The sequence below is a fragment of the Pleurodeles waltl genome, chromosome 7, assembly GCF_031143425.1.
Source record: "Pleurodeles waltl isolate 20211129_DDA chromosome 7, aPleWal1.hap1.20221129, whole genome shotgun sequence".
In the NCBI taxonomy this organism is placed as follows: domain Eukaryota; kingdom Metazoa; phylum Chordata; class Amphibia; order Caudata; family Salamandridae; genus Pleurodeles; species Pleurodeles waltl.
In genome coordinates, this window is record NC_090446.1 from 980,759,606 (window position 1) to 980,780,736 (window position 21,131).

At 48.3% G+C, this 21,131-nt stretch overlaps 1 protein-coding gene across 4 annotated transcripts in view; it reads right to left on the reverse strand.

The window, feature by feature from the left end:
- FAAP100 (FA core complex associated protein 100) overlaps nt 1-21,131 on the reverse strand; it is a 333,418-nt gene that overhangs the window by 171,367 nt on the left and 140,920 nt on the right. For all 4 annotated transcript variants that reach the window (XM_069199774.1, XM_069199775.1, XM_069199776.1 and 1 more), the window contains one exon: nt 8,348-8,504. In XM_069199774.1, coding sequence (XP_069055875.1) covers nt 8,348-8,504 — 157 coding nt within the window. The remainder of the gene's footprint in view (nt 1-8,347; nt 8,505-21,131) is intronic.

Below are 21,131 nucleotides of genomic sequence, written 5' to 3' on the forward strand. Positions count from 1 at the left end.
ACACACTGAAACAAGCTATGTGCACAGCACCAGTTCTAAAAGCTCCAGATTACTCCAAGCAGTTCATTGTGCAGACAGATGCCTCTGAACATGGGATAGGGGCAGTTTTGTCCAAAACAAATGATGATGGCCTTGACCAGCCTGTTGCTTTCATTAGCAGGAGGTTACTCCCCAGGGAGCAGCGTTGGAGTGCCATTGAGAGGGAGGCCTTTGCTGAGGTTTGGTCCCTGAAGAAGCTGAGACCATACCTTTTTGGTACTCACTTCCTAGTTCAAACTGACCACAGACCTCTCAGATGGCTGATGCAAATGAAAGGTGAAAATCCAAAACTGTTGAGGTGGTCCATCTCCCTACAGGGAATGGACTTTATAGTGGAACACAGACCTGGGACTGCCCATGCCAATGCAGATGGCCTTTCCAGGTTCTTCCACTTAGAAAATGAAGACTCTCTTGGGAAAGGTTAATCTCATCCTCTTTCGTTTGGGGGGGGGGGGGGTTGTGTAAGGAAATGCCTCCTTGGCATGGTTACCCCCTGACTTTTTGCCTTTGCTGATGCTATGTTTTGAATTGAAAGTGTGCTGAGGCCTGCTAACCAGGCCCCAGCTCCAGTGTTCTTTCCCTAACCTGTACTTTTGATTCCACAATTGGCACACCCTTGCATCCAGATAAGTCCCTTGTAAGTGGTACCCCTGGTACCAAGGGCCCTGATGCCAAGGAAGGTCTCTAAGGGCTGCAGCATATCTTATGCCACCCTGGAGACCCCTCACTCAGCACAGACACCCTGCTTGCTAGCTTGTGTGTGCTGGTGAGAACAAAACGAGTAAGTCGACATGGCACTCCCCTCAGGGTGCCATGCCAGCCTCTCACTGCCTATGCAGGTATAGATAAGTCACCCCTCTAGAAGGCCTTACAGCCCTAAGGCAGGGTGCACTATACCATAGGTGAGGGCACCAGTGCATGAGCACTGTGCCCCTACAGTGTCTAAGCAATACCTTAGACATTGTAAGTGCAGGATAGCCATAAGAGTATATGGTCTGGGAGTCTGTTTTACACGAACTCCACAGCACCATAATGGCTACACTGAAAACTGGGAAGTTTGGTATCAAATTTCTCAGCACAATAAATGCACACTGATACCAGTGTACATTTTATTGTAAAATACACCCCAGAGGGCACCTTAGAGGTGCCCCCTGAAACCTTAACCAACTATCTGTGTAGGCTGACTGGTTCCAGCAGCCTGCCACACTAGAGACATGTTGCTGGCCCCATGGGGAGAGTGCCTTTGTCACTCTGAGGCCAGTAACAAAGCCTGCACTGTGTGGAGATGCTAACACCTCCCCCAGGCAGGAGCTGTCACACCTGGCGGTGAGCCTCAAAGGCTCACCCCTTTGTGCCAGCACCACAGGACACTCCAGCTAGTGGAGTTGCCCGCCCCCTCCGGCCCCGGCCCCCACTTTTGGCGGCAAGGCCGGAGAAAATAATGAGAAAAACAAGGAGGAGTCACTGGCCAGTCAGGACAGCCCCTAAGGTGTCCTGAGCTGAAGTGACTCCAACTTTTAGAAATCCTCCATCTTGCAGATGGAGGATTCCCCCAATAGGATTAGGGATGTGACCCCCTCCCCTTGGGAGGAGGCACAAAGAGGGTGTACTCACCCTCAGGGCTAGTAGCCATTGGCTACTAACCCCCCAGACCTAAACACGCCCTTAAATTTAGTATTTAAGGGCTCCCCTGAACCTAAGAATTTAGATTCCTGCAACTTACCGAAGAAGAAGACTGCTGAGCTGAAAACCCCTGCAGAAGAAGAAAGAAGACACCAACTGCTTTGGCCCCAGTCCTACCGGCCTGTCTCCTGCCTTCTAAAGAACCCTGCTCCAGCGACGCTTTCTCCAGGACCAGCGACCTCTGAATCCTCAGAGGACTGCCCTGCTTCCAAGAGACCAAGAAACTCCCGAGGACAGCGGTACTGCTCCAAAAAGACTGCAACTTTGTTTCGAAGGAGCAGATTTAAAGACCCCTGCAACTCCCCGCAAGAAGCGTGAGACTTGCAACACTGCACCCGGCGACCCCGACTCGACTGGTGGAGAACCAACACCTCCGGGAGGACCCTCCGGCGACTCCGAGTCCGTGAGTAACCAAAATTGTCCCCCCTGAGCCCCCACAGCGACGCCTGCAGAGGGAATCCCGAGGCTCCCCCTGACCGCGACTGCCTGAACTCCATTTCCCGACGGCTGGAAAAGACCCTGCACCCGCAGCCCCCAGTACCTAAAGGAACGGAACTCCTGTGCAGGAGTGACCCCCAGGAGGCCCTCTCCCTTGCCCAGGTGGTGGCTACCCCGAGGAGCCCCCCCTTGCCTGCCTGCAACGCTGAAGAGATCCCTTGATCTCTCATAAGAAACCATTAAAAACCCGACGCGTGTTTGCACACTGCACCCGGCCGCCCCCGCGCTGCTGAGGGTGTACTTTTTGTGCTAACTTGTGTCCCCCCCGGTGCCCTACAAAACCCCCCTGGTCTGCCCTCCGAAGACGCGGGTACTTACCTGCTGGCAGACCGGAACCGGGGCACCCCCTTCTCTCCATTGAAGCCTATGCGTTTTGGGCACCTTTTTGACCTCTGCACCTGACCGGCCCTGAACTGCTGGTGTGGTAACTTTGGGGTTGCTCTGAACCCCCAACGGTGGGCTACCTTGGACCCAAACCTGAGACTTGTAAGTGATTTACTTACCTGACAAAAACTAACAAAAACTTACCTCCCCAGGAACTGTGAAAATTGCACTGTGTCCACTTTTAAAACAGCTTATTGTGTTTTATGTAAAAAGTATACATGCTAATGTAATGATTCAAAGTTCCTAAAGTACTTACCTGCAATACCTTTCAAATGAGATATTACATGTAGAATTTGAACCTGTGGTTCTTAAAATAAACTAAGAAAATATATTTTTCTATAACAAAACCTATTGGCTGGATTTGTCTCTGAGTGTGTGTTCCTCATTTATTGCCTGTGTGTATGTACAACAAATGCTTAACACTACTCCTTTGATAAGCCTACTGCTCGACCACACTACCACAAAATAGAGCATTAGTATTATCTCTTTTTGCCACTATCTTACCTCTAAGGGGAACCCTTGGACTCTGTGCATACTATTCCTTACTTTGAAATAGTGCATACAGAGCCAACTTCCTACAGCACCTCACAGGGAAAAGCCAGGAGGGGTTCCATAGCGGTATGAGTACAGCACCTTGAGACACTAACAGGTGAGTAGTGCGCTATACAAGTGCAAAGTTTACAGTTTACAGTGGCTGTCTTCCACATGCAACTTCTTTTGGACCCTGGTGCTCAACCAGCGGTCCGCCTCATTGAGAAGCTTCCTGTGGCCAGTAAGCTTGCTGTCAGTCATGTGCTGGCGGAGCTCTGGAAAATTACGACTACACAAGTGATCCCATGCAATCAAACTGTACAGCCCCTGATAGTCTGTCACCTTGCTGCCCTTCACCAACTATCCAGTGCTCTGCAAAAATAATCCTCAGCCCTCCTGCCTAGGGCTTCTTTCATGGTGGGGTACCTCATCCGATCTTCTGAATCTAATGCCAACAAGGTGTCCCTCCCCTCTACTGAGAAGGACTTCAACAGTCCTGCCTGGCAATCTCCCTCAAGGACCCTGTTCATCCTCAAAGTCACTTCATAATCCCTAAAGCACTGTTCTGTGTCATCCCCCACAACAAAATCCTTTACCACATCCTTGGTATATGTACCTTTCCCTCAGACTTTACTGTAGAACTGCTGCCGCCATCTGCGCTGTACCTGCTTTTTAAGTTCAGCTCATGAGCTAAACTTATTTTCTTTTCCTCCATGGCATTTTTTCTTTATCTACCTCTTTTGAGCCTGGCTACTTTCAACTGCAGCTCCTTAACCTCCTGCTTGTCCTCCAATTCCTCTGGGGACAGAGCTCTTTAAGAAACACTGCTGCTTGCTCTGGAAGGTGCCTTCCTTCCAGGTAGATTCTGATTCATAAAATACCCATGCAGGCTCTGCTCTATCCACAATAGCATTCTCCTCCTCTGTGTGCTCACCAGCCTCCTTTCCTGCCAACCAGGCCGTCAGTGCCTTTTGCAGCTCATACTTCCTAGTGAGTGAGGCCTTTAATAGGACATTTGAGCTCCTTGCAGAACTTTTTGAGCTGAGGTATCAAATAGGCCTCCACCTTCTCCTGCTCAAACACCACATCTGCAGCTCCAGCTGATGGCTCACCAGACTGAGATATGATTGTGAATACAACTCAAAAGTTGCAAAGAGAGGAAAATCAAGCCAGTGTGTTGGAGTGTAATGGTCTGCGATTTGGAAGCAGTGTACACCAATCACTGTATGTAAAGTACGAATACAAGTCCTATCCTCACTGCTGATCAACAATGTTAGAAATGGGGTCTCTATCTGGAAGTGGTTTGCTCCCTGTCCAAGTAGGGACCCTCACTCTAGTCACCGTAAGGGGGCAACACAGCTAAGATAACCCCTGTTTACCCCACTTGGTTGCTTGGCTCAAGTAGTTAGGCTTATCTCAGAAGAAATGTATAAAGTATTTGTACACACACAGTCACACTTTGAAAACCCCACAAAAGTACTACACACCAGTTTAGAAAAATAGCCAATATTTGTCTGAGTACAACAAGATGAAAACAACAAAAATCCAATTTTTAGAGATTAAATGTAGTATAGCGCATAGAAACACAATAGCTCCAACTGGGGCTATCCCGGCGGCTTCCAACAGTCCGGTACCACCCACAATGGTCGAAATAGCTGTTTAAAACTGCACACACAGACACTGCAGTGGCAGGTCTGAGTCATGTTTACAGGGCTACTCACCTGTGTGGCACAATCAGTGCTGCATGCAGACTAGTAACATTTTATTTACAGGCCCTGATCACACACAGTGCACTTTACTAGGGACTTACCAGTAAATCAAATATGCCAATCATGGATAAGCCAGTCACCAATACAATTTAGACAGGGAACACTTGCCCTTTAGCATTGGTCAGCGGTGGTAAGGTGCCCAGAGTCCTAAAACCAACAAAAACGAAATTCAGCACAAGATCAAAAAAGAGAGGTCAGACGCAGAAAGACAGGGATAACCACACCAAGAGCTGACAGGTCTAACACAGGGTGTCCCTGGGGTGCACGGAGCAGGAGTAAACACCTATTGTGTCTCTGGGACACTATGGGGGTCATTCTGACTTTGGCGGGCGGCGGAGGCCGCCCGCCAAAGTTCCGCCGTCAGAATACCGCTGCGCGGTCAAAAGACCGCCGCAGTAATTCTGAGTTTCCCGCTGGGCTGGCGGGTGACCGCCAGAAGGCCGCCCGGCCAGCGGGAAACCCCCTTCCACGAGGATGCCGGCTCCGAATGGAGCCGGCGGAGTGGAAAGGGTGTGACGGGTGCAGTTGCACCCGTCGCGATTTTCAGTGTCTGCTATGCAGACACTGAAAATCTTGGTGGGGACCTGTTAGGGGGCCCCTGCAGTGCCCATGCCATTGGCATGGGCACTGCAGGGCCCCCCAGGGGCCCCACGACACCCGTTACCGCCAGCCAGGTTCTGGCGGTAAGGGGGTCGGAATCCCCATGGCGGCGCTGCCTGCAGCGCCGCCATGGAGGATTCCCTAGGGCAGCGGGAAACCGGCGGGACACCGCCGGTTTTCCATTTCTGACCGCGGCTGTACCGCCGCGGTCAGAATGCCCCTGAAGCACCGCCAGCCTGTTGGCGGTGCTTCCTCCGTCCCCGGCCCTGGCGGTCCATGACCGCCAGGGTCAGAATGACCCCCTATGTGTAATATGGTTCCAGATTTGGCGCAACGAATTTGCACAAAGAACTCAGCCATCAATCCACCATTCAATCAGTGTTACTGTTAATCGTAGCCTAGCGTGTACTATCCAAAGGCTGTGGGGGGAAACCGCTCAGGCAACAAGGGCTTAGTAATTTGACAAAGACAGTTGTAGTCACCAAGGTTTGTTAGTTCATTTACCAGTTTGGTGGATACAGCGTTATCAGTTTGGGTGCATTCCTGACACACAGATTATGTGTAATCTTGTGAAATTTACTTAATCAGTAATACTGAAATCTCGAGTCTGTTGCACTTCCCAGTCAGCAAAGAATTACTCTCAATGTTCTGGAAAAATAGTATTTTTTCACTTTAAAATGGAAAAGACAGCCAAAAAGGGAGAGGAAAAATAGGAGCCCTAGAGTGTCATTGTTCTGAATTCCCACACCTATTTTTACCTACTGATTTACAAGTAACAAGAATTGTAAGTCTTGAAAAACTTAGAGAATATTATATGATCCACACCAGCAGTTAGAATCCCAAATCAAGAGAGAACTGGTAACCATTCGCCTGCCTTCATCTAAGTCACTAGAAAAGGTTAGGTATAAAAAAAGATTATCAGATTTTTCAAACAAAAAAAGGGGATGCAGTGGCCATGACCCATAGACTGATACTATGAGACGTAAATGTATTTCTTTAGTCCTGTACCACAACAAAAATACCTCAATCAGCCAATTGGAACTGTAATTCTGAAAGGCAATACGCACCCTCAAACACATGGGGATGAAGGGAGGGAAGAGGAAGGTTTAACAAGGAAAACATACAGAGACATACATACACACATAGGATAGCCATTAAGGATTCCAAACGGGCATGGAATTAGAGAAATAAAAGAGATTACAATTAACAGATGCTGAAAAAAGACAATGGAAAACGGCAGTTGATACTAAATTGGCAACGAGATAGGCACAAACGTGTGGTAGGTATATTAGCAGTTGGGGGTTTGTGTAGATGTTAAACCACTGAGGGAGATTAGGAGTACATTTAATCTTTTCCAGGAAATGTCAGAGTAGGCTAAGTTTCAACTGCATTTTGCACATTTTAAAGATGTTTTTTATCTGTTTGCGTGGCTTGCTCCCCTACCCCTTTGGACTTTTGGGGTATCTTGTTTTAAAACTGCACAGTCTTCATCTCCGATCATAAATTATACTTCCTCCTCTCTTGTGTACCCACCTCGTGCTACTGTCTCTCACTGTCTTAACAGGGCAGACCTATGCTGACATGAATAACATATATTTTTTTAATTCTCATTATAGGTTGATGCCACCATGCTGATGAAGGGTCATTGCGTATTAAAACATGAAGCGAAGGGGTTAAATGCATCCAGGGAGCTCCATGCACTGTGAGGCAGCAGGCCTCTCATACATGTCAGCAAACTAGGGGTGGATGAAAAATTCAGCTCCCTCAGCTGAGTTTTTAGAGTTCTGTCTACTCCAGGCTCCGACTGGAGCATGGACTTCCATCAAAACTCCACCACCCGCCATGTGAAAGAGCTTTTTCTTGTGCGCAGCTTGCAAACATTAAGTTGGTGAGCAAGATTTTGCGTCCCCCAATGCGATTTTCAGGCCCTGGAACGCCTCTTGGCGAGATTTCTCGACATAAGCGGTCTCAGGAAGTCACGACAGTTTGCAATGAGAAAGCAGTCGCTCGAGTAAAAAATCTACTTGAGTGGCAGAAAGAAGCACCGCACTATTGTGCGCCGTGGGGTGCTGTTTGTGCTGATTTTACAGCGCGGAAGAAGCTTCCGGAGCTAAAAATCAGTACAGCGTGTTGTGCGATTTTCCTCGCTTGCGGAACTCCACAGAATCGCACAGAATTTTTCTGTAATTTGAAAATTCGCAAGTTCAGCGCTGGCCTACAATAGACCAGATTCAGACGGGAGGCTCCCAGTTTTTGAAGCCAAAAATGGCTCTATTTTGGCAGTCTCCCGTCTGAAATTGCCTTCGTCTAAATAGAAGTGAATAGGGTAAATACATTCTCCCGATTTTTTTAATTTTTTTTAATTCTTCCCACTTTTCTATGGATGCAGTCTACACACTGTCAGCGCGTCCTTCTCTCTTTTTATTATTTTTATCTTGGATTTTTACTGAGTTTCACCAGATGCAGTTCACAAGTACAAACAGCATATAAAAAGCAAACAAGGCCAGGATCATAAAAGAAAGACTACAGTGATCATATAAATCAGTGCTTCAAAGGCTCTTGTCTCTGCATTTGAGAAGCTCTGCTGACGTCTCCGATCACTGAAAAGAGAGTAGGCGCTTGTCAACATACCTGCTTAAGTACCTACTAGTCGCTTACATTACGCGGAAACCGCAGGCTGCTTAGGCAAACACGTAAAATAAATGCAAAGCAAGCACTCTGAATTCTGCCTGCTACCTTTTAATGGGGCCTGATAAATCCCTGCGGGAGACGGTGCCGAGTTAGTTTTACACTTCCAAATATTAATTCCTGTCGAAGAGCAGCTCTGCGGTTTCGCTACTCACCTCTCGGAGACAGTGCCAATCCTAGACAGCAGCTCTTTAATCTTCGGTCCCTCCTTGGCCGTCGCGGCGCGCGAAGGCCGGGGTCTGTCGACGCCCCGGCTCAGGCGGCAGCCCATCAATCTGCCTCTCGCGGACAGGGCCAGCAGCTCCACGTCCCCTGAATGGCAGAACAAACCACAAAGGAGAGTGTGCTTTTAACGCCAATGATACACTGGAGCAGCCTCCAAATTAATGGCCATCTGCCACGGCATTGTGCGTGCGGTTCCCTTTTCATGGGTTCAAAAAAGACATACAAATGGTTAATATCCATGGCGTTCTGTCTGAAGTAAACGCGGCCTGTGACTGACCTATGTTTATGTTGAAAGGGCAGCACGAGCAAACATCTTCAGCAAAAACACAGGCTCTAAAACAGGCTAGCAAAAACTCTTAACATAAATATCCTCTTACGAAAATGTTCATATTCAATCCCAAACATGCTAGGGCTGAAGCGTGAATAAAATATTTATTGAATCCTAAAATATGAGCTGCCTATTGAATGATGTCATAAACGTCCCGCTCTGTTTTCTTAAATTACGATGATTTCTTTATTTTCAAGTTACAATTGTTCAATGGACTTCACCAGTTTACATTTGCCACTCATTCCCCTACGTGTTCCCCAAATGTTTGCACCAACAGCAATATACCATAGCAGTATTTATCCCGTTTACGTTACACTTCCATCTGACATAATGCAGCATTTTCACACAGTCCCCAAGTTTTATCGCCATACTCCAGATACACTGTGACATTTATTTGGGCAACCTGTACTGTACATGGCAATGCCTAACTGTCTTATCTTTGGAACCCTTTTAAGACTTTTTAGCCCAATATACAATGAAAAAATAAATAAATACATATCTCGATTTGTTACAACAAATGCCAGGGCAACAAAGAGTTTGAGATATCCAACTATCAATGTCTTCCCATTTTCCCAGTAGGGCCAATCTCGTGGACATTTCTTCAGGGGTCCCAACTCTTTGTTGTAGCTGTCTCAACGCCATCCTCCAAAAATACAGCATTAAATGTTATGACTGAATGTTCTAAATTGTGTTCTTGAGTAACTAACTGTGCAGAATTTTAAACTGCACTAATCTAAAATATGTTCTTATAGACACTTCTTTTGGACACATCAAAGTACCTTGCTAGTCACTTTTCTCCATTACTCTAATACCTCGTTTCTATTTATTTGTCAATTTGATAAGAGCAGGTATGGTATTGTTTGTCAGTGTTTTATATATCAGTGATTCTGCACCTTGCTCTCCCATTGCCTATGTCGGTAGCAGATTTTCAGGTATATTCTCTCCTTTCTATATAGTAATGTCCACTGCATTACACAATTAAAGCTATTTAAAAATTGCAGAGTTGACAATGTGTGTTGCTTGCTCAATTGAGCTTCAGACAACATAGTTTCCGTATCCTTATTCCCAATATACTACCTACTACATCCCTAGTTTTGAATACAGATTGCCTTTTAACCTCTTTCACAAAATCATCATCAACCCACAATAGGGTTTTTATCCCGTCCAATATCACCAGTTGCCTTTTCCGTGCCTTTCTTACAGCCCTACTCAGGGAGGACAGCGGTGTTGATGAGTCACTGCCATGGAGGTAAAGCACATACTCTTTCAAACCCATTCTGCATCTGCCCATCCTAAGTTATGGGCCATCCTTTGTTTTAAACACTCATTCGTTCACTACTTCTAAGTGGGCTGCCAAATAGCAACTACGTATATTAGGTAGTGATATTCTTCTGATGCAAACTCCTTTTAAAAACGTATTTATTGAAATCCTTGAAGGCCTATCCTGGCACATGAAACCCTGTAAAAGTGTTAGCTATTTAAAAGATTGCTTCTCGGGCTCAGAAAGGGACAGTCAGCCATGGATGTGGCACGGCAGTCCTTCTTTGAACACCCATGGAATGTAATTTAAAGCAAGAATGAGCAGCACACCAAGTGACTGCTCCAGACCCCTTATGAGTTCTTGATCGCTTCTCCTCAGCGCTTCCTGACACCGGTGGGATGGCCGGAAGTAAAAGATGCCGTTGTGAGAGTGATGAATCAGGAAATTACAGATGATGACCCTTTTGGAGGCTACACTGTTGTGGGTGAATGGCGCAATGAAGAAACTGGGGACAGAAATACTGGTCTCCATGGGTGGCTAGAATAGGAAGAGCCGCATAGTATAGAAAACCCCAAATTCGTGACCGTACATATAGGTAAAGGGACAATGGAAACAGTGGCGTAACGAAGGCCACTGCACCCCCACGGAGGGAAGGGAGGGAGGTGTGTTTGTAGGGGGAGGAATCTACATGGGACCCCCAGAGCACCTGGCTTGCGTGAGTCCGGAGGGGGGCCCTCTACATGTTTTTGCAAGGGGTGGGGGGTCCAGTTTCGTTACATTTCTGAATGGAGCTGGGGAGTGAAGTACAGATGGACAGGGAAGTCATGCATGGCGAAGCGAGCTCTGGTTTCTCAGCATGAATGAAGGGAAAGATGCATTGGAAATGCAGATGAACACAGCAACTAACTTACAGAAACAGCTGATCGTGTGGGAAGTAAGCACCAGTGACAGGCACGCTTGGATATGAGGGATGGTAGGGGTAGTAGTGGAGGCTGCCTCCTGCAGACCTCGCTTGAAAGCATCCTGTGACAGGAAAACTCACTCCTTTATAGGATTTCTTTATGTAAAATATAGGATTAGATCTTTTGGGAAGATCAACAGTTCACTGTCGCCTGTTAAGTAGAAGTGTCATACTGTTGCTCGGCAGAAAAAACACCATGCCACAACCAAAGATTTGTCATAGAGGTACAGAGAGATGATGTCACTGAATTGGCAGGGGTGACTGCAATGGCTTTGCAGCTGTAGCAGGAAGTGGAGGGTGCAGGAGGAGGAAGTGAGTTGTATTGTATTGTAATAGTATTTATATAGCGCTTACTACCCCTGATGAGGCGTCAAAGCGCTTTTCGGCGAGTAGCACGCTACTCCGGAACCCAAAAAGAATTAGTGTTTGATTAGTATATGGAAATAGTAAATTTTTAGTATTATTATGAGTTAATTTGAGCCGCGGATATGAGGATTTGTTAGTTAGACTGACTGGAGTAATGGAGGGGTGGAGGAGGGAAGAATCCAGAAGTGTTAATTGGGAGGTTATGGTAATAGGATTTAGGCTTGAGATGAGTAAATGGGGGATGGAGGAGGGAAGAGTCTGTGGAACGGGTTAGGGAGATATATGACTGCATGGTGATGGGAGAGGAGCTGGATGCCTTTGGGTTCCTTGTCACGATGGAGCAGGTCGTGTGTTGGACCAGTGACCGAGACATTATGAAATGTGGAGGAGGGTGAGGGAACAATCAATCTTTGTAGCAGTAGTGATGTGTGCAGTGTAAGAAGCCCAGGAAAAAACATCACACATCCACCCAGACAGTCCTTACTAAACGGACTGGGTGTTTTTATAAATTATATTTTGTCCAGGCTTAGGTGGCTGTGCAACTGTCTCTCTCTATAGACAAAAAGAAGCATCAACGAGGACTCCAGAAAGTCAACCCAGCGCCAACACCATAAAATCAGACTTGCTCCACTTAGGTCTGATTAAGTAGACACAACATGGTCTCCATTTTGTCCCACTGTGGCTTGAGGGAAAAAAATGGGTAGTCAATGAATGAGTGCAGAAGGAAAAAAGACAGCCCCGGACATCATTATAGGGTTATTTTCCATGCCACTGACGAACAATAACAAGTATGTCACAGAGTGACAATGGGAGTGAGATGTTTCACAGTCATGACATGGTTCTGAGCTACATTTTCACAAGAGAAAGTCAGTCAGTATGTAGGCGAGATTCTGGTCTTTTCAGAGTAAGTTGAAGACATGTACTGACCAAAGAAGTAAGTGCAACGGAGAGCTGCAACTTCTAGAATGGACTATTTTAAGAAGCATTGGCAAAATCAATAGGTCGCACCTATGAAAGCGCTATTGCCTTTGCCAATGTGTTTTAGCCACGTTGTACACCAGTGTGGCTGCTGTTCAGAATGGATAAATGTTAGTGGCGTAGAGGAGAGTGGCGTATAGTGGATTGTTGTAGAACAGTGATGAAGAGTAGAGTGGTGATGAGTGGGGTACAGTAAAGTAGAGTAGCAAAGAATGGAGCAGAGTGGCGAAGAGTGAAGCAGAGTGGCGAACAGTGGCAAAGAGTGGAGCAGAGTGGCAAAGAGTGGAGCAGAGTAGCAAAGAATGGAGTATCATAAACTGGAGTGTTGTGGAGTGTTGAAAAGTGGGGCAGAGTGAAGAGGCGTAGAGTAGAAGGGAGTAGAGTGGAATAAAGTGTCACAGAGTGGAGTGTCGCACTGTGGCATAGAGCAGAGTGTCATGGAGTGTTATATATATGTGGGTATAGAATGTAGTCGAGTCGTTGAGTGTAGTAGTCGAAGTGGCGTAGAGTTAGAGTGGAGTGGGATAGAGTGGAGTACAGCCATAGAGTGGCATAGAGTGTGAATGGCACAGTGCAGTAGAGTGGGGTGGCTTAGATTGCCAGAGTGCTCAGCCTCACGAACTGGATCACCAACTGCGCAGACAACCTTGCTCCCCTCAGACACACGCATCAACAGGCCAACACCAAAAAACCTCTCTGGTTCTCTGACACCCTTAAGGAATCGAAGAAAACCTGTCGCGCCCTCGAGAAAGCCTGGCGCAAGGACCACACCGCTGACAACATGACCGCCCTCAAGAACGCGACCCGCGAACACCACCACCTGATCCGCGCAGCCAAAAGGAATTTCTTCACCGACAGACTGGACAAAAACAGCCACAACAGCAGAGAACTCTTCAGCATCGTTAAAGAGTTCTCCAACCCCAACGCCAACACGCCCTCACAAGACCTGTGCAACTCCCTCGCCACCTTCTTCCATCGCAAGATCACCGACCTCCACGACAGCTTCGGACACCAGACCCAGCCAAGCAACACCGACCCCACACCCCCTGCCATCACCCTCAACGCCTGGACCCACATCAACACTGAAGAGACCAAAACCACCATGAACTCTATCCACTCCGGCGCCCCCTCGGACCCCTGCCCTCACTTCATCTTCAATAAAGCCGACGACATCATCGCCCCGCACATCTCCAGACCATCATCAACTCCTCTTTTTCATCTGCTACCTTCCCCGAAAGCTGGAAACACGCCGAAGTCAACGCCCTACTAAAGAAACCTACGGCTGACCCAAGCGACCTGAAGAACTTCCGCCCCATCTCGCTCCTCCCCTTCCCTGCCAAGGTAATAGAGAAGACCGTCAACAAACAGCTTACCAACTTCCTGGAAGACAACAACCTTCTCGACCCTTCACAATCTGGATTCCGTACCAACCACAGCACTGAAACCGCCCTCATCTCAGTCACAGACGACATCAGAACCCTGATGGACAACGGTGAAACAGTCGCCCTCATCCTCCTCGACCTCTCGGCTGCCTTCGACACCGTCTGTCACCGCACCCTAATAACCCGCCTCCGCTCCACCGGGATCCAAGGCCAGGCCCTGGACTGGATCGCCTCCTTCCTCTCCAACCGCTCTCAAAGAGTCTACCTCCCACCTTTTTGCTCAGACCCCACCGAGATCATCTGCGGCGTCCCTCAAGGCTCCTCGCTCAGCCCGACACTCTTCAATGTCTACATGAGCCCCCTCGCCGACATCGTACGCAAGCACAACATCATCATCACCTCCTACGCCGACGACACTCAACTTATACTTTCCCTCACCAAGGACCACGCCAGCGCTAAGACCAACCTACAAGATGGCATGAAGGACGTCGCAGATTGGATGAGGCTCAGCCGGCTAAAACTGAACTCTGACAAAACGGAAGTCCTCATCCTCGGCAACACCCGACCGCATGGGATGACTCCTGGTGGCCCACGGCCCTTGGCACCGCACCAACCCCCTCAGACCACGCCCGCAACCTCGGCTTCATCTTGGACCCTCTGCTCACCATGACCAAACAAGTCAAAGCCGTGTCCTCCTCCTGCTTCCTCACCCTCCGCATGCTCCGCAAGATCTTCCGCTGGATCCCCACCGACACCAGAAAAACCGTGACCCATGCCCTAGTCACTAGCCGCCTGGACTACGGCAACACCCTTTATGCTGGGACCACTGCAAAACTCCAAAAACGTCTGCAACGTATTCAAAACGCCTCCGCCTGCCTCATCCTCGACGTACCCCGCAACAGCCACATCTCCGCACACCTGAGACACCTGCATTGGCTCCCAGTCAGCAAAAGGATCACCTTCCGACTTCTCACCCACGCACACAAAGCCCTCCACGACAAGGGACCTGAATACCTCAACAGACGCCTCAGCTTCTACGCCCCCACCCGTCTCCTCCGTTCCACCGGCCTCGTGCTCGCTGCCGTCCCTCGCATCCGCCGCTCCACGGCGGGTGGGAGGTCTTTCTCCTACCTGGCAGCCAAGACCTGGAACACTCTCCCCACCAGCCTCAGGACCACCCAGGACCACTCCGCATTCCGGAGACTCCTCAAGACCTGGCTCTTCGAGCAGCAGTAACCCCCCTTCCCCCTAGCGCCTTGAGACCCGCACGGGTGAGTAGCGCGCTTTATAAATGTTAATGATTTAATTTGATTTGTGTAGAGCTCAGGGACGTACAGTGGAGTAAACAGTCAGAGTGGAGTGGCAGAGTGGAGTACCGTGGAGTGGCGCAGTGAAGGGTGGAGTACGGTGGCATGGAGTGGCCTAGAGTGAAGTAGTAGAGAGTGACAAAGTGAAGAGTGGTGGAGCGAAGTGGAGTAGAGTGGCGTGGAGTGGCGCAGAGTGAAGGGGTGTAGAGTGGAGTATGCATGGTGTGGTAGTGTACTGCCATTACAGGCAACATACTTTCAGTTGAAATGGCCATTACATTTGCACATACAGTTTTACTGATAAAACTGTTCGCCACACAAACGATAATGTGTGGAAATGGCATCCTAGTGTACTGATTTGTTATGATCATATTAAAATATTTGTTTCCAACACACTTCTGAATTACAAAAAAAATCTTAATTTGTGCTTTCCTCATTCAGATATATTTAAAATATTTTACACAGTTAATTTACAGGCAATTAGATATTGTTGTGTGCTAGAAAAAAAAACCTTTTCTTTCCCAGTACTGGCAAGATTTTCACATAAATCCTCTCACTTTGAAGTCAGAGAAAGAAAAGCAAACACCAAGCTCCCTTGGAAGACAGCGCCTAACATTTGACCTCTGTCTTAATAGCACACCAAATGTGACAAAATAAGAACACACTTTAAAGTCCTGTTTACAGAAAGCGAGGACTCATGGAAGAAAACAATGAGCAATGGTGAACAAGCTTGGCTTCTCTGGAGGGACGGAGACATGCTGAACAGCCTGAATAAATAAAGTGAGCAAATAGAAAGCCATAAAATGTGAGTTACAACCTCAAAGCCAATGGTAAGCAATGGGAGGAATGCATTTCGAGAGAAGCTTTCAGAATATCCACAAGACATCTTTTTGCAACCAGACAGCTTCACTGTTTAGAAGGCTACAAGCTAAAAAGGGAAGATGCCTTATGCACATGGTGTAACATCCCTGCAGAGAGTTGTCTAAAACACAAGGTTTTGCATGCTCTTATATGAGGAACAGGCCACCACCTTCATCACATTTCAGGAAACCAGAATAAAGCTGTAGGCGGGCAGCATTCAGGAGCATTCAGCCACCTGAAGGGGCACTGTTGAGAATGCACACAGAGACCAGAAATTGCACTGTTCTTTTATTTGTGCACCCTGATAACAAAGAGTTCAAGACTGCACTCTTTGAGGGGGCGAAGCAAACCACCGACTAAAATGGCCACATGACTCTGAAGCTCCGGGGAATCTCGCCCACATGTAGGAACAGGCTGGCACCATCCTGCACCAATATTTACTCCCGGCTGCTGGGTTGGAGGTGCGCGGGGGCTGTGACCCTGCAGGATCGTTCTGGCATCCCTGGGGACTTGTGGTCTGCCTCCCCTCCGGGACCTTGCTGCTACGGCCAGATGCAGCCCTCGGAGGCCTTGCAGAGTCAGGGTGCACAGGAGAGTCTGAGGTCGAGGCTGCTGCATGTGCTGCCTGCAGATGGGAGTCATGGGTGGCCCCCAGACCTGACACAGGCTGGCCCTGGCCTTTTCATCTGCAGCTCACCTGGAGGCGGCCACAAGACTCCTGCGCCCGGCCCCACTGCCGTGCCCTTGCCTGCTGCTGGACTGCGGCGCGGCCTGTCCCTGAGGCCTGGAGCCTGTGCTGAGCAGGTTGGGCCCGGCCTGCCGGCGCCGCCGGCTGGGTGTGAGGGGAGACCATGGAAGACCCATTCTGCTTGCCGACACCCCTTCATTTCCATTTCTGCGGTGCACCCGTAACCACCTGGAGGCTATGCACACTGGAGCAGACCCATGAGGACTTCGCGGGCCGATGTGATACTGCAGTGGGTGACTGCCATTGCGGCTGAGGGGCAGGTGATGTCTGATTATACAGCCTCATGTGAGGGGCCACAATACTTGTGAATATCTGCCATGTTCATGTAACCGGCCACCGGGACTGCACGCCTGGGCACCTCAGTGTGTCGGATCTCGGCCATTTGCATCACGTGCCTGCACCATACTCCATCTTCCACTGCAGAGTATATTAGGACTGAAACTATGGCTGCCAACTCCTCCCCTCCCCCTGACGATCTCTCCAAGGTAATACCTGCATGGGTTACCCTGACTGCACCTTCACCATTTGGCAATTCTGGGCTACATCAACCCTGCTCATGTGCTTGCTGAGCACAGCTGCCCCCCTACCACGCATCCACCTGTGGCCAACTCCTAACGTTACAATGGGTTGCGGGGATTCCAAGCAGACGCAGCTCTCTTTTAACCCCAGTGGGACCCCGCGGGGTCTGGACTCTGAGGTTCCCCGGGAAGATGACCCAACGATCAACACCATCTCTAGCCCCCTCGCTGGATGTGACTGCTGCAATCATGGCTAAGCTCCGGGCAGGTTTTAAGGCCATTGATACCTGTTTTGATACTCTTACCATGCGCATCAACAGCACAAGTGAACGCCTCGATCGTCATTCCACCAGACTAGACGGTGCAGAACGCCGCATATCAAAACTGGAGGACGAGGCGCAGACATCACCAGCCCCTATTGAAGAGCAAAGCTACCAAAAATGAAGACTTAGAGGCGCGTTCTAGATGTGATAACATTTGCATTGCGTGGGCAGTGGAGTCGACTAATACGGGCTGCATGGATCTCTTCATTGAGAAACTACTGGTCGAACTGTTTGGCAGAGACTCCTTTACAGACACCTTCATCATTGAAAGGGCCCACAGATCCCCAAGACCGCGGACTGTACTTGGCACAGCCTGCAATTGATAACTGCCCAATTGCTAAACTTCCATGATCGAGATACTGCCCTTCCGCCTGGCCCGTGAGAAGGAGGGGCTCCACTATCAAGGTATGGTTGTGTCCCTGTTCTCCAACTTCACCCAGATGGTGTAAGAGGCGAGGTGCAAGTACACAGATGTCAAACACACACTTTAGAGGGGTGGTTTACAATACGACATGCTATATCCAGCATGACTGTAGATTGAACTGAAAGGTAAATTTCATGTTTGATGCCACAAATTTCTGTAAACAACACAGAAGTTGAGCAATCTCTCACGAACATCGTTCTGCTCCGGGCTCTCTTGCCCCCTCTTCTATGGGATTGGCCTCTGAATCTTTATCATGATGATCCTTAGCCAACAACTTTTCTTGGAGACTGCCCCGGTCGCCGTGCATGCCTAGATGCCCACGAGAAGCAGACAATCATAGCACTACTGATACTGGAACACAACCAGCCAGTGCATTTCACACTACATTAGTTTTCTCTTTTGCAATTGGACACCACCATATCAGAGCGTTGCCACATCCCTGAGCTGTACATTGACATGTTATGTTTGCTAGTTTTTTGGGGTATTGTTAGGATTCACCGGCATCTATATTTTATGGTATAGGGGAGGAGAGGTATGGAAAGAGTAGCTACTGTCCAATTGTTGTATGGAAGCTTCACTACTAGATATGTCCTGACGTTTCATGTTTTTTCCACACATCCCATCCTACACACTTACCTGATGAAACGGGCTAAGGACACTCCATCCAGCGACCTATCATGCATGACCAGGAATATCAGAGGATTAAACAACCCCCAGAAGGAGAAGCAGGTATTAATCTAATTAGACATGGTATTAAACTGGCATTCCTTCAGGAGACATTTTTAGGCCCCCAAAGCTCCTGCTTGGTGCGCAAAATGTATATATATATTTTTTTTTAACACATAACAGCTCCTACTCCCGTACAGTATATACGTTGATACACAAGAGCATCCTCTTTCTCAGCCAAGACTCACTCTCTGATCCTGATGGCCGATATCTTATTGTTTCTGGTACATTGGCGGGCAAGACTATTCTGTTGGTCAACATATATGCCCCCAATTTTGACTCCCCTGAGTCTTTTCAGGAACTCTCTACCCACATGAGCTGATTCCAAACAGAACATATTCCCCTCAGTGGCTCCTATCAGTGCCAAACCATGTTCACTTTGTGCCCTTGCGGAACTACTTGATGCCTTTCACCTTACAATTGCCTGGCGCTCTCAGTGCCCAAACACAAGAGGGTACACCTAGTATTCCACCCCTCGCACAATGTATGGACCCGAATTGACAATTGGTATCTCACTCTGGCAATGCTACTGTGACTGTCCACTATTGCCCATAATCCCCGTACACTGTCAGACCACTGACCTGTCACAGCTGTGTTACACATCCCCTGTTCCCTGGGTACCTGGCGCTTCCCAACCAATGCCCTCTCTGATAAGGTGTTCCAAACTGAAGTTTGTGATGCCATTATTGAATATTTCACCATCAATGCGGGGATAGCGCAGACACAATCTGTACTCTGGGCAGCCTTTAAGGCATATGTTAGAGGAATATGTATAGCAAAACATTCAAGAGTTCTTCGGAGCATAAGGAGAGATCGGTCTAGAGTTGAGCAGCAGTTGCGCAACCGTGACTAACAAGCTATGTCTCACACTCTCCCCTCGTTTTGCGCAACAGGTCCCGGCTATTTCAAGAATTTCAAGATGTGGCCACCCGGGAGATTGTGTATGTTGGTAAATATGTTAATTCTCGCAGGTATGGTGAGGGTGAGAGACCAAGAAGCACCTTAGCGCAGACAATTCGCCCCCTGTACTGGGCCTCCTAAGTTACAAGTATACTCCAAGAGGATGGTACCACGGCAACTGATAATGCCGCCTTCCTGGCCACATTCACAGCATAGTATAAGCAAAAGTACACATCTTGCGCAAACACTACTGAGGCCCCCTTGGATGATTACCTTTTGGAAATTGCAACGGTATGGTTGGAGGATGGCCAACGGCAAATCCTGGCTGCCCCTATCACTTCTAAAGATTTAATTCAGGCTTTTGACTCACTGAGCAGAACCAAGGCCCCTGGCCTAGAAGGCTTCACTGGCGACTTTTATAAAGCTTACAAGGTAATCCTGGCCCCACATTTGCTTAAATATTACGCCAAAGCCCTAGAACTAGGCACTCCCCCTGACCCCGCCCTCATAAAGCAGTCATCACTTTACCACTTAAACCGGGCAAACTCCCCCCATCACTGCACCTCACACCGACCCGTGTCACTGCTAAATCATGACAACAAAATACTAGCTATGGTTATCACCACCCGTCTTTCACTGCTCATGGACCACATTGTTTTCCCCCATGCAATCTGGGTTTGTACCACATCGGTCCACATCACACAACCTCCATAGTGGTTTTGCTGTAATTAATCACATTTCCCCTACTCCTCCAGCTGTGCTCCTCGATGCAGGGAAGGCATTTGATTCCCTTGAATGGTCCTTTTTACACACCACCTTTGTAAAGTTTGGTGTCCCCGGAGGGTTCCGTGACCTTATCACTCTGTTATATACAGCCTCCCTGGCATGCTTACGTCTAAATGGTGTGCTCTCTGACCCTTTTCCTTTAACACTGGTCACCCGACAGGGATGCCCGCTATCCCCGCTGCCTCTTCATTATTGCCATAGACCAGTTGGTCCGACATTTCCAAGAAAACAATCTAGAAAGGGGGCTGCAGTTCCATTGAGGCTTGTTGTTGGCGTCTCTTTATGCCAATTACATATAGCTCTTTATGCAAGACCCTCCCACTAATCTTCCTCCACTGATAGAGGAGGTGATTCGATTTGGAACCTTCTCGGGTTTGCTAATCAATTGGAGTAAGTCTGAACTTTTTCCACTCACAGAAATGACAACCCCATGAGCCCTTGCCTACCGCCTCCAGTGGTGTGGGGACTCTCCTAAATATCTTGGCATTTTTCTGCACAGGGAAAGTTCCGAAGTGATCCATTGCAATTATGGTCTGGCCGTCAATAGACTTAAAACCCAGATCGACCAATGGATTTGATTGCTTTATCAATAGCCAGCTGCATCGTGATAATTAAAATGGTGGTCATACCCTGTTTTTTATACTTGGTTTTAAATATCCCTATTGTCTTGACTAAGAACCTTTTCAACACCCTAAGTGGCCTACTCATACGGCTTATATGGGCATACAAGCGCCCCCATATTGGCTGGAACACGCTCACACTTCCCTATGGCAGCAGCAGTTTTGAGTCCCTGATCTACATCTTTATTATTTGGTTGCTCAATCCTCTTTCACCTATTTCTGGTA